At 36.4% G+C, this 14,934-nt stretch overlaps 1 protein-coding gene across 2 annotated transcripts in view; it reads right to left on the bottom strand.

Annotated features, from left to right (window-relative positions):
* The window catches only part of PCSK5 (proprotein convertase subtilisin/kexin type 5), a 245,934-nt gene that overhangs the window by 65,738 nt on the left and 165,262 nt on the right, over nt 1-14,934 (bottom strand). For both annotated transcript variants that reach the window (XM_088156600.1, XM_088156601.1), the window contains exons 13-20: nt 13,948-14,084; nt 8,922-9,065; nt 7,068-7,170; nt 6,277-6,470; nt 4,754-4,838; nt 2,666-2,763; nt 2,103-2,232; nt 927-1,042 (exon numbers count right to left, since the gene is read on the bottom strand). In XM_088156600.1, coding sequence (XP_088012726.1) covers nt 927-1,042; nt 2,103-2,232; nt 2,666-2,763; nt 4,754-4,838; nt 6,277-6,470; nt 7,068-7,170; nt 8,922-9,065; nt 13,948-14,084 — 1,007 coding nt within the window. The remainder of the gene's footprint in view (nt 1-926; nt 1,043-2,102; nt 2,233-2,665; nt 2,764-4,753; nt 4,839-6,276; nt 6,471-7,067; nt 7,171-8,921; nt 9,066-13,947; nt 14,085-14,934) is intronic.

The following is a 14,934-nucleotide window of genomic DNA, read 5'->3' as shown; positions in this document are numbered from 1 at the left end:
CTTCCAGTGTTCAGACAGAAAAGGGCTCATCAGTAGTTTACTAATATCTGCAAAGTAACTTTACAATGAACAGGATATTTTTCGAAGTTTGGAAGCCTATATTCCAACAAGAAGTGCAGAGATCCACAGAAACAAGACTCACACTTGTAATTTTTTTTTTCTTTTTTAAGTCTTCTTTAACTCTTAGTAAATCCAGTGGAAATAAGCTAGACCCAAGAGTCACTGTTAGCTTTTACTATATCTGATGTCAGATATCTTCCCAGACTTTGTTCTGATAGTTGGATTGCACTTGTTGGGCTCTGTTTACAAGTAATTCACATGGTAACATTTTTAGAGAAGCACAGTGTTATCTAAGTGTCTCTGTAATTGTGACATTTAAAAGGAATTAATATTAGTGAATAATTAAGTCAATCATATGCAATAAGAAGGCTATCTTGGTTGCCACAGTGGATTTGGAGGAAATTCAAATCTCCACCCTAAATTGTATGTTCTGTATTTCAGAATCTTTTTTTTTTCTCACTGCTCTTTCACACAAATCAAACAATCCTGTGGGTGCTTTAAATAGTTTTTACTTACCAGCATTTTCACAGTTTAAAGTGGCGAGATAGATAAATGTAATTCTATTAATAGTACTCTAGGGTCCTCATATAAAATCTGTTGAAAGCAACAGCTTTTGAACAAATGCTAAGGAAGGAAAAGTAGGTTGTTGGCAAGGGGAAAAATTACTTTAGGAAAATTCAGGTAAGGTGGATGTGACACATCTTGCTAACACCTGCAAAGGTAAATTTCTCCTTTTCGTATGCCTGAAAAATTTAAAAAGTAATGTAGACTTTACTTAAGAAGAAAAGCAGGCCAACCCAATCCAATACATGTAAAAGAAGAAGCTGGCAGTGATAAAATGAATCTTTTCAGAGACTTTCACTCACCATCCTTGCATACTGTTCCAATGACACAGACACCAGTGTCTAGGTTATAGCCATTTGGACAGCTTGTACAGTTTCTGTCTCCTTGGCCACTGCAATCCAAACAGCTGGCATCGCACCTGAAACACAATGGCAAGAGTTGGTCTTCTGGCCTCACCAAATATAAGACTTCCTAGGAGACCTCTTCTGTATTGCAAAGGACTTGGTTTGCTCTTTCTAGAGGTAAAAGGTACTACAATATTACTACTACCGATTATGATAATAATTTACTACTTTGGCAACTCAGTCCTGTTTCTATCCATCAATTTCTATTCCAGAGCTTTTACTACACAGCTGCATTATTCTAGTGCATTGGAGCTATGAATAAATAATCAGCAAAAGTATCAAGCTGATGGTGCATCCATGTGCCAGAAAGGCATGAACTCAAGCTACAGGATAGAAATGACTGATGTGATGCCCAGTCCCTTCATCACCCATCTCACTCCATCGTCTTTTCATTACATACTGATTATCTTTTAATGTGGAATACACTGAAATACACGGTGATTCCCTTCATGCCCTGAACTTGGATCTGAGTCAATAATAAACGATTCCAAAGGGTAACAAACTATAATTGTTTAACAAAGTATGAAATAGAAAAAATGTTCCTTCCTTGCACAGCACTACTTTGTCCAAGATTTATCCAGCCATTTGTACACTTGAGTCAGGTAAGTTATTCTGGACAGTAGTTTAGAATATACCTGTGCTATGTTTATGAATATGTGGGGGAAAAACTGAAACGGTCTTTATAATAGTAATTAACTTGGAATGAAAAAATCTGTAGTTTGACTATTTTTGTTTGCTATTAAGAAATGAAGATCCTCTGTCAGATTTGTAAATTTTATGCTTCTAAGCAAATCTACTTACACGTTCACTACAGGCTGATTTAAAGTGAAGGTCAACACAAATACTAGAAAAAATACTGTTATACGACCTGTAGGAATATTAATATAATGACAATAATAATAACAACAACAACAACAAAAAGAATAATGTATTTTCCTTAATTCACTTAGCATTAAGTATTTTTTGTATGTTTTGAAGTCAATGATGTTTTATCTTCTAATAAGTACGACCATTTCCAACACAGTAACAGCTAATATACTGCCAAATACCAGATATATCAGCCAGAGATCATACCTTTTGCAGCTTTTGTATCCGCTTTCAGTGGAGTGATCAAGGTAATAACCACTACTGCAGGACTGCACACATCTTCCATCTTCCATAAAGTAACCCTGTGTGCAGTTTATGCAGGCATCTACTCCAGCACCTTAGTACAAAGATGAATTGTTAGAAGGTAGGTACATCGTTAAAAATAAACAATTATGTCATTTCAGTGTATCTTTTTCTGAAACAAATGACTGCAGTTCTAAAGCTCCCACAAAATCTACCAGTCATTATTCCATCCCCAGAAGAAAATGGAAGGCATTACTGGAAAGTATTAAGTTCTACTAAAATAAAAAACAAATTGGAAAAAAAAAGAAAAAAAGGAAGAATATATGAACTCTTTCAATTAAAAACCTAGATATCTATGCTAGCTGAAAGAAGTTTGCCATATTTAAAATGTAATTAAAAGCTACTAAGAGAATGAAGGATTCACATGTAAACAATCATGTTATACTGTAACTGTGATATAGTGGAATAAAATCAGAGATAAAATCATACAGGACTGAAAATTATGCAGACAAATGACAGTGGGGTACCTGCACACGTTGCACAGGAACGGTGGCATGGTTCACATTCTCTGCCATTATGGTATTTTCCTTCTTCACAGCGGATAGCACATCTGGTGCCATGCAAACTATTGTAAAAAGGAAAAAAAAGCACAGGACAGATAATGGCAACAGAGGACAACAAGATCGTACACAATACAGTAATTCTCTTTTAATCAAAGAACAACCCATATATTATGTATGATTCATCAGTTTCCTTCGCTGGTCACACTCCATAAATTTAGACACACCAACCACTTAAAGAGGGAATGCAAAGCAGTTTTGCCCATGGTGAAGTAAAGAAGCTGTTTACAAACTCTTTGTAAATGCTACCAAGTAATAGGGGACAGATAAAAAATTAACAATGACAAGCAGCACTAAAAATTCAGGCATATAAAATGCAATTATTCAAGAGGAATTTGGCACAGGGTCAGCATTAAAAAAAATGCTAAAAGACTTGTTAACTGAATGCCAGTTCTATGTGGCTTGTGAGATTTGCCGAGATTACAGATGGAGGTATTCTGCCTGCAGGCACTTTTGAGAGAGCATAAAAATGTAAGTAACAGATGAAAAGAAACAGCATAAAGAGTCACATTTTCATGTATTTCTTAACATAGCTGTTTATTGCTTTCATGTTATATGGTGCCTATAGCAGTTTCTTGGGGTTTGGGTTTTGTTTTGTTTGTTTGAAATTATTTTTCGAAACTAGGACTTCTCTGCCACGTTTACTATCTTCTGTAACCTCAGGATTCATCCTATTTAACACTTTCTCTAAAAATGCTCATCAGCTCTGGGGTTTCCTACTCTGAGTGCTAATCATGTTTTTACAGATTGAATCGAGCAACAGCCAGGTAAGTTCAGTACCACTGAAAATTTTCAAGAGTGTATTTAGTCCCAGTTTAGAAAATAAACTAGCAATTCAACAAAACTTCACAACCCTTGCTTTTCTCTTGTTTTTCCTCAAGACACACCTCAAAGAGCTTTACAATGGACATAGTGTTATCATGTTTTTACAGATGGGAAAAAAATTTGCCCAAGTTTATTTAATGGGCCAGTAATGGAGTAGATCTGGAATCCAGGCCTCTCAAGACCCACTCAAGGAAGGCCGTGCTCACTGATACCTCTGCCAAGAAAATGCAGAAAGTATGGAACAACTATGGAATATGAAATGCATGTCCTGAAAGGCACCATTTATCTGCTGTACCCACACATTTAAAAAAATGTTACCAAAGTTGACTGCCATTTGCTAAAATTGCCCAATAAAACATGAAGGTTAGGTTTTAAAAATTTTTTTAATACTTCCATTTCAATAACGGAATCCAGCTATTGATGTTCTAGAAGCAAATGTTCAGCTTTTACTAAGAGATGAAAATCCACTTTAATGGCACATGAAACCTCAGTGTTAAAACATTAACACAGTACTTGTATTCAAAAGAATACCTACAGATACTGAATACCAACTTCATATTTTTTGTGGCACTAAGCCAGCATATAGTCTGTCATGAATATTTTAAGATTTTTGACCCTTGCTACTTGTATCAAAAGGTCATTCTTTATAAAGGAGCTTGGAATGTGTACTGCTGCTTTGTATGTTTTACCTATCGTTTTTAAGAATAATTAATTCCCCTCTGAAGGAAAAAATCTCCCCTGCCATTTAAAATATACGATCACTGTACTGTAATAGAATTGAGCCTCAGGTACTTGAGGTAAGTGAATGACTGGATATATGAAGAAATGAAAGACAAGAAAATAATTTCTAACTACCACATGAATGAATCAGAAAGATTAATATGATACATTAACTCTACTTCTAAAATTATCCTGACATACTGTAGGTCAAAAATTGAAGAAGCCAGCTTTCCACATGAATGTGGCTGTTACCTGAAATGAAAGGCCTTCTAAAAATCTGTTGTCAGCCAAATTGGCACACAGGATCACTACTACAGACTAAACAGCATTAGAACAGATAAAACGAGAGCCATGCAAGGTTAAATAGCTATCTGATGTTCTTCACTGTGTATCTACAGCCTTGTCTACCTCTTCAGGTACTATGTTTAGAGACATGCATATTTTCCTTACCTTAGGCCATGTCTGCATTCTGTGCAGGTTTGGAATTCAACACAGGTCTTGCAGTTTTCACTACATTTTCGACAAACAATCTTATCTACAAGAGAAAGAAAGAAAACAGCCCACAAAACCTTGGTCAGTTTTGTTTGATAAAATTGTATGAATATATTTTTGCATGACTTACTACTTTCTAGTTCGACATCAACATCAAGCTAGACTAAAACAGTGTAATTCTGCCTATCATTAGCTTTTTCCATCAAATGGTTTACAATATTGCCATACATTCGAAGTTATAGTTGCACCCTAAGAAAAATATGTCTTTAGGCCATTAAAATTCTTCATAAACACTTAAAGTTTGCATTCACTATTTATAATATGGATTTAAGTCACCTTCTCATATAGCAGTGATATGCACTAATGATTGCCATGTGGATTGCATTCTGGAGACTGTCCTGCAATCTTACCCCTTCCATGCAAGCAGTCTGTCCTGCCTTCCTGATTTGATGCTAAAAGACATACCTGCATAAAGAGATCTGATTTAACATAGTAAATACATAAATTATTTAACAACTGTCTTTTTATCTCTAGAGATCCCTTCTTTAAGAAATGTCTCTCTCTCTTTAGCCCTGCTGTCTTTTGACATGCAGTGACACATACCCTTGTGAGAAGAAATTTTTATTTCCCCATTTAATTCTAAATTTTCCTTTATCCATCTTAATTTGTATGGAAAAGAGTTCTCTTTACAGTAGTTCTCACAGACTGAAAATGGAAAAATTAAGGTAGGACCTTTTTTTACCAATCCTGAAAAACAGACACAGTTTCATGCTGGAGAAAGCAGGAGACTAGGTACCTAGATAAACAAAGCTCCTGAGAACATATTTCTCTTCTAGGCAGTGTCAAAAGATAACGAAAGTCACTGCAGTTTTAAGCACGTTTGAATATAAGTCTAAGTATTTTTATTCTTAGTGAGAAATCAAACATGGACAATCTACTTGGCAATCACAGGAGGAAGCTGAATGCAGGTACCTATCATGGCTGAGGATTAGTGCTCTTGGGAAGTCACACCACTCTGGAGATGCTTAGGTCTGTCAGAACCATGATTTGCAACCATGTTACATCTGAAGAGCCTGTTTTTCCCAGAGCTCTGGTTCATTTGCCATGGCCAGTGTCTCAGCTCCCACTTCTAGTGCTGTATAATCTGGCTGAATGGGGAATCATGGTCAGAATGGGTGCTGTCTGTCCCTTTCCCAAGTAGTGATAGCCTTTTCTGTCCTTCAGCTGATTTGCTCTTGAACTACACTGGTTCTGCTACTGTTACTGCCAGGTACCTCCAGCTGAAAAGACAGCCTACAATAAGTACAGTTTTTAAAATAAAGGAAGATTATTCAGGACATTCTTGATCACACTTGGCAACAATTTAATAAGAGGAATAGGAAAAGAGAGCAAAATACACTTTTCCAGCTCATGAGCATTACAGCAACCTCCCCAGATCACATTCTGAAGCCCACAGTACAAAACCAACAAGAAATACTAACTCTTATCCAGGTAAAACCCATCAGGGCAGTTGGTAATACAGCTATTGGTTACTTCGTTCAGGTAGTAGCCAGATTTACAGGTCATGCACTGGTCATTATGGCCTCCAACACAGGTTTCACAATTGGGTGAGCATTTTTTACATCGTTTCTTGTCTGCATTGTAGTGACCAGGTGGGCAGGTCGAAACACAGATCCTGCAGACAGCAGGGAAGAGAAGGCAGAAATGTTAATGAAATAACCTGCCACCACATTCCTGGACCGTGACTGCAAAGCAGAAATATTTCTCAGCATTGCCACTTTTCTAATGATCATGTGTTTATTAAGATATAACCCTTCAAAGCACTGCATTTATGCCCCTACATGCCTCTTGCATTTATGTCCCTACACATGCTATCTCACTAGCAAATGTCTTGTCAGACAGTCTACAGTATAATTTTTCAGTAAAATCTTCCTATCTTGTTCACTTAATCACATCCACTGTAGTAACTGTCAAAGTGTATACATACATATATATATATATATATATATATATATATATATATATACACAGAAAGCTTCTTATGAAAAAAGAAAAAAAAGAAGAGGTAGGGAATAATCAGAGAAGGGCTTTTCAAAGCTGTATTTTAGATTCTGATTAGCTAGGGCTTGGGTTCTTTTTTAACTCCAAAGAAAATTTTTCAAAATCAGGGGAAAATGAATTATCTATTACTGCAATGAAGAGAAAAGGAAAAAAAGTTAAGATATATATACTAAGAAATCAATGAAGTAAAGTTTTTTTCTCTTTCTCATACCTTGTGTTGTTTTTAGATTTGTAGTAATAGTGCAGACAGTCAGTACAATGATCTGGTCCAGGCCCATCACACCCTACTTTACTGCATTCTGCATTGCAGGGACCTGTAATAAAAACAGAATACAGAGAGGGAAAGGGATTAAAACTTCTTATTTAAAGGACACCTTAAAACACACTATTTTATTGCAGAATGAAATTACCCTGTTTCCCAGTGTTGAATACGGTTTGCTACCTGCACTGTGAGCTCAAGACTGAGCTCTGGGTAGTAGAAGCTCCAGGCAAGAGGCTGTGCAGACCTTTTGCATAAAAAACAACACAGGGACCTATGTCACCAGTCAGGTGACTGGACACGTAGAGATACAGCAAGAGCCAAAGACGCTGAGATTTTCATGAGCTTAAACTGTAAGGGTATAAAAGCCCAAGGTTTCCCTTGTTCAGGGTCCCTCCTCAGAGGCACTCAGCTCAAGCTGTTATTTTTTTCTTTTAGTTAAGCACCAAGATTAAGTTATTAAGACTAAGGACTGGGAAGTCTGAAACTCTGCTATAGGAAAACTAGGGTAGAGCTAGTGAGGAAACCTGGTCTGATTATGTGAGTGTGGGGCGTGTAGCTAAGAAGGGGCCTTGGTCCTAGCTCAGGTGTCGAGAATATGACTGCCAGAGTGGCTCCTTGATGGTTGGACTGGGAGGCTTCCTGAATACCTGCTTTATTTTAATTTAAAAATTCGGGGAAAAAGGCAAGCTTTTTAAACATGTATGGCATCCTCTTTTTATATGGAAATGTGCAAAGACTTCTGTAATTCATGATTAGGAATGATTAACAAAATAACTTATTAAAAGAAGGACAATATAAATGATGAATATCATAATCAGGTGGCTACACTGGTTCCTGAGTGGGTATCAACTGGTCTGAGTGGCTACCATGACCCAATGAACCAGACACCAGGGTCCCGATGCTCTCTGCTGCTACATGCTACAAAAACCTCAGTTAGTGTTCGCTGATTCCCAAGTCTTTCATCTGACCTGCACTCGTGTTAGGCTTGATAATAATGCTTTTGGATCTGTTCCAACTTAAGATATTCTATGATTTTGCTCTTACAATTTTCAAATAGATCCTTCCTGCTATGGGAGGAGAGAAGCATCAAGTCTTGCCCTTATGCAAATGAACAATGACTGTGGGTGAAGTTACAACTTGCAGGATCACTGCTCTCTCCTGAATGAAATGTGTTGAGTTTGCTACATATAAAAACTTAAGAAGATATTGACCTTTCCAGCAGAGATAGTAGTGTTTCATTACCTACCAAAACAAGGAGCTCGGCAGCTGTCCATCTAAAATAGAGACTGTGCGACTGACATGCTATGAAAGGAGAATGGAATAACAGAAAATACTAAATTGAACTTTGTCTTCCTTTTCGCTGGCCAGAGATAGACTTCAGATTGATCACATGGTATTGCTAATGGTGGATTACATGTAAGAAACTGCCAACTTGACTTATTTTGACTTATTTTTACTAAAGTCTAATGACAAGGCTGAAAAACTTCTATAGGGATCAGTGAGAAACAACACAGATGTAGAAGATAATGTTCTTCTCATATATACATATGCGTTAGTATATATAGCTTTATATATTTATATGTGAAACAGTGCATTCTTCATAGCACGTTCAGTGTACCTTAAAAATATATAACTCTATGCACGCAAACTCTAACACCTAACTTTCAGTTATGAAACAAGTCCTTCTCATCTTCGGTGAAGAATCCAATTCACTGAACATTTTGCATATGCAGATTCTGAGGTCATCCTTAAAGCCAATAGCGGTTCACGAAATGCACAAAGAGAGTAAATGAATGTACACACCTGAATAGTCATCTGTTGTATAATCTTCTGTAGGGTCTTCAGCTGGACTAGAGCGTACTCTTTCCACTTTGGAAAAATCATTTCTTGGTGAGTAAGGCTGGATGGATGTTCCATAGAGTACTAAGGACCATTCTTTCAATTTGCCTGGAATTAAGCATTATAAAACTGTTTTCAGAACTACTCTTCTCCGTGTCTTACAAAAATATATCACTTTTAAGCAAGTTGTTATGAGTAGATATGGAAGACATTGCTTGTCAATTAAGTGCAATAGCTGTTTTACTGTAAGCTGAGAAAGCATATTTTCTTCAATCAGATCTTTACATTGTATTTTCATTGCACTCCAATCTCTTGTAGGTTTAGCAAAGGTTTGCACCATGGGCCGAACAATATAAACAATAAACAAAACATCTGGGCATACAGTTATTTGGAATATGTATATGGTACTCCATTAGGTGGTTTTGCTCTGGATATCACCTCCGCCTCAGAACACTATTAATTGTTCAGTAATTATTAATTGAGACCTTTCAGCTAAGTAGCTCCATTCAGAATTCAGACTTAAGAAAGGGACTACATAAGAGTACATTTCATTGACTTTTAGGACACAACTTGAACGAGAAACACCTCTTAAAATCTCCATGGAAGAATATCAGAATCCTCCTCAAACCAGCATAATTTCTGATTTATTTGTACCAGTTATTTGGCAGATATATCACTGTACTGTCTGCAATCATCACTAGTATTTTATCCTCTTAATATTTCAGTGAAGACAGAAAAAATTGTCCAGCCACCTGAAGCATTATCTGACTTCCTGGTAAGTTTTTTTGGGGAAGAATAAAATGAATAAGGTGTATCGAGTCATCAGATCGTGTTGTCAGAATATAAAGAGTGAACTTTGAGCCCCCACCTTTCTCTCTATGCTACCAGGTGAATAAATTTGGAGAAAGAGCAAAAGCACTCAGGCCTTAAATAATGCCTAAAATAAGGACATATAAAAACCACATCCCTGCTTGAAAAGGTGCAACCTAAGTTTGGTGTCAGGCCATCATCTTGGTTATGTTAATCTGTGCTGGAATAGCTAGTTGTAAATGCCAAATTTTCATTAGAACAAAGAGAAATCAGAGAAGCAGGGAGAATTTGAATGATCCTGTTTTGGAGGCTGTTCTGTGCCTAAAACTCTTCACAAGGAGAACTATTATTTAATGAGAAATGTAATCCAGGTATGACGCTTCTCTAGAAAATAATATAGTATACTTCATGTAAAATTAAATTCAAGCAATCTTCCTCTTCTTTCAGTTTAATGATACTCAATAACTTGAAATATTGTTCACTTGGACTTTTTCAATCAGTACAATGAAATTAATTTGACTTTTACAAGTGTTTTTCTGTATTTTCCCCAATGTCATCTGGTAGCCTCCACATGACAAAGGTAAGTATCTCTCTGCTTGTACATGCATACTTCTAGCAGTAAGCAACAAGAGGCAAACACAGGACTGAAAGATCATAAACAAATTTTTTTAAATAGTAGGGCTGAAGATAGGAATCTCTGTTATATCTATGTAGCTTGCCAATCCAATTTAATCTTTAAAAGATAAAAATTTGTACACTTCATATGAAACCTTCTCTGCTCTATACTCAGTTTTTGAGTAGAAACTACAAGCCAGAGACTATATCATGTGGCAGCTGTGTCACATAGCAGCTTTCAAATTTGCACATCTGAATTATTACTTCCTTTAAAGGGACATTTGATATTGATTTTAAAAATTAACTGCTGATGAATCTACCACACCTGCTGCCAAACTACTGGCTAATTACCTTGGCTGTAAAACTGGACATATCTTGTTTTCAATTTGTCTTTTCCTACCCACAGACATGTAACTCTTAAAGACCCATTGGATTAAAAAGACCCAAATAATGTATTTTCTTCCTCTAAAGACATGCGGGAATCAAGTTACATCTCTATGTTCCTTAGACTGATCCAACTGTGTCTTTAATGGCACTTTTGTTTTTAAAAAGAAGTCACACAGGGAGATATTTTTTAACCAGATATGCAGTCATCTCTACAGCCCTTTCAAAAGTACCTGCCTTTTTTTGTGTTTTAAACCACGTCTACAGCATAGAAACCATAATACATTGGGTACAATTTTTAAAAAATGTGTTTTGCTAAGTTATTCACATCTTTTTATCCTAGTTTATTATGAGCCAAAACTCACTGAACTTCCCAAATTTTTCTATTTCTCCCAGAACACTGGTAAGGGTATTTTCAAGAACCTACTACAGATAACTACAGGTAAAGATGCTCCTAAGGCATAGCATATTGTATTTGGATTTTACACAAACAGAAGATCTTGTACTAACATCACTGCAGGAAGGATTGTTACACTGAATACATATATAATGCAAAAGGGCAGTAAGGGGAAAAATACAGGGTCTCTCAGGAGATTAGCTGCCTCTTAAGAATGGTTCAGTAAATAAGGAAGCGAAAAATTAATGTGACTTGCCAGCAAATAAATGAAGATTCCCTCAAGTCGGGTTTAATTTGCACAATGGAAATATTTCAGTAACTAAGTATATGTACATACACACACACACACCTTTATAATGAATTAAAACAATATGCACATTTAAGCCAAAATCTTTCTTTCCCCATTTTTGGTTGATTCCATCATTTAGTTTGGCTAGAATAATCCTTTCCCTGCTTGCATTTAGGATCTGCAACAAAGATCCTACGTTGTATCTACAGAAGAAAGAGTATATCACAGTGTTTCAGAGCAAACATATATCTACCACCATAAATTCTACCGAATTAAATGTAGAAATCACATGCACTACTTTTATGAACTGCACTCTTAATTTCTTTTCAGGTAACAGATGTGGCATTACCTTGCCAATGCAGGGATATGACGACACATTGGGTCTTTCTTTTTAATTTGGTTACAGAAAAATAGCAACTCAATCATAAGACCTTTCAAGAGCTGAGCAAACACATGCACAGAACACAAACAGGAAACAGGCATGATGATGATATCAGTGTGATAAACTGCAGGCTATGGTGATAAACTGGAGAGGCACCATGAACTGGAGAGGCACCAGGCATAAATTATGTTTAAGCACCTTTTGTTAACTTCATGTTCTCTTCAGTGCAGAGACTAATCCCGATATGCCCAAACAGCTGAATTTATCCACCACTAACATATGGCAGGTACTTCCAAATCTTTTTGAACAGAAGAGTTACTGGACAGCTTTCATCAGAGGGCAATCACTGCTCTAGAAAGATGGGGGATACATTACTACACAGTATACAATGAACCAGGATCCAAATTCACAACCACACTGCATCCTGTGAAAACCAAATGCATATAAAAATCAAACTAGTCTCAAGCAGTGTTTCACATTGTGGTTAAAACAAAGTAGAGGATAAGCTCTCCAGCAGGGTTCTTTCAGTAGATCAGCTTCCTCCACACCCCTTAGTTTTGCAGACCTATTTTCTCCCAATTCCCTAGCCTTACTTTTCTTCCAGAGTTGCATCTTTAGGCCTTAGTTCTGATGGAGGAAAGGAAATCAGTTCCATTAGATTAGCTACTGTAGCACTGGGAGAGTATATATAATGTATTGAAATCAATAAACCTATACAACTATATATGTAGTTGTAGTGTGCAGAAATGTGCAGGAACTGGCCTTGAAGTGTAAAGCTGGAAATGTAGCAGGCCACTTTGAAACCACCCTGTTGACGTAAAAGGTCTGTACAATATAGCTGGAGAATTGCCCAGATTAAAAGTTTGCAAAATAGTTCCGTGCTACCTCTTTTTTAGTGCAAGGTGTGTGCCAGAGAAAAGAAGAGAGAAATAGCTGAAATGTGCTGCTCAGTGGTTGTCCTTCACTCCTGTTGGATGAACTAATGGGTTCTAGTACATGCAAAGGTGAAGAGCTACCCTAACTTGTCCTTCACACCAGAGATAATCCTGGATGTGTCAGGAATAACAAGTGTTAAACAGAATTAAAAATACTTGATTTTTGTCTCTTTTCACTAATCTGAATAAAATTAAATTACTTATTTCATGCTCAGTATCTCCCATCTATCAAATTATAAAGCACTGAAAATTAAAAAAAAACCCCAAACACAAAAACTCCTCTTGAATCCATGACCAGTTTTGCTTATACTCTAAGGCTGCTTTTCCAAACACATTTAGTGAGTACCCCTTTTTAGTGCTGGAAATTTTGCCTTTCATTTAGTGGTGCATTTAATATCGTTTGGTTAAGAACCTTCCATGACTGGATAGCTATGGTGAGAAGCCATCAGTGGTGATAAAGGGAAATTTAAAATACCAGCAGTGTTGGTGTTTCCTTTCAGAGCTCTAGGGGAAGATAATAAAGATTTTCAAAATGCTGCACTTAAAGTTAGCCACATGGCAATACAGCTACCATTTAAATTAACAGTGGCCATGGTGTAAAAAGTTACTAGAGCCTAGAAGATATTTTCTGCTCAGAAATTTTGAAAATCGTATTTTTTCTTGGTCTTTATTAGGGACTTATCAACCACATGTTACATGTTGTGTAAAAGCTTTTCAAATTTTGACTTTTGATTCCTCGCTTACTAAAATCAGGTTATGTAGACTAGTGAGTCAGGCAATAAGGCAATAGATTTGATGGGCTGGACAAAGAACCTTTTTCTAAAAGTTGAGACTGGCTATCAGAACATGACACAACTAAAGCAGAGTAGAACTAAAGAACTAAAATTCTCATTCAATTCTATCAACAGTGATTGAGTGAGGCAGATCAATATGTTAAATTTTTCTGAGAGAAAATAATCTAAAAAACTACATAAATAAGTTCAGAATAAAAGTGAACTATGTATCCTAAAAGGTAAAAAACAGTAAAAATAAAGGGTGCATTGATAAATTAAACTTAGAATAATGTTCTTTCCAGCTTCACACTAAAACCAGTGAGATGTTCTAGCTGTAAATAAAAGGTGGAAAACAGCAAGAACTTTTCAGAATTCACACAGCCCAAATAAATGTTAGAGTCCTACCTGGAGTCTTGAAATTTCTCAGCTGAGATGGAGTGTCACAGATTTCCAAGATCCAATCACCTGCTGCTTTTTCACTCCAAGAGTGAGTAGTCATAAACTCCCAGTTTTTGAATCCTTCCATGGAATGATCAAATAGCCTAAAATAAATGATGACATTATTTCAAGGCAAACTTTTATTTCCTGGGGAGCTATGTCTCCAAGTGTGCAAACTCTTGAATAATATACTAATCAGCCAGTTCATTCATCTGTACTTTCACATAACATTATTCATGACGGTTTTCTCACTTGTATTTCAAGCACATTCAACAGTTCTTTGTTGCTTGATGGAAGAGAGTCTTTACATACCATCATCTTTTTATAATGAAAAAGAAAATGACAAGCAAATTCATTGCAAAAATACCATAACTGCTAATACTATATAATAGGATTTGTGAGTCTTGGAAAAACTGCATACAATACAAAATTCCATTGCTTCAACAGCATGATGTAACTACAAATAACTTGTAAGTTGGAAAATTTCAGTAACATTTATTTTTGGCATCAGATTGGATAAGTTAAAAGGGGTTTAAACTGAATAAAAACTGTTAAGTTTGAAATAATTGTGCTTCAATACATCATTTCTTGTGAGGAAGTCACTGAGACACTGACCTCAATCTTCGAACAACCAAGGTATCACCCTCTTCAAACACTTCACAGAATTCAGCTTGGGTAAAACTGAGAGAATAACGGCATCTGATGGTTTCATCTAACCAATACCATTACCATAATTCAATCACTTAGGGGGTAAAGACATTAGAACTTAGGTCTGGATTATGATAATTTCTAGTATAGGGGGACTCATTTCAGATACTGCAATGTGATTGTGATCCCCTGTGAAAAGGGGAAGGAGGACCCTTCCTGGCAGATTAGACACAAGAGAAATTGCATTTTTATTTAGTGTTCACAGGGCGTTGCTTGGTACCCCAAAACTATTGATGAGAAGAGCAC

Source organism: Sturnus vulgaris, chromosome Z, assembly GCF_052056855.1.
Source record: "Sturnus vulgaris isolate bStuVul1 chromosome Z, bStuVul1.hap1, whole genome shotgun sequence".
Classification (NCBI taxonomy): Eukaryota; Metazoa; Chordata; class Aves; order Passeriformes; family Sturnidae; genus Sturnus; species Sturnus vulgaris.
Note: the sequence above shows the minus strand (reverse complement) of the source record. Positions and strands in the feature narration are given on the sequence as shown.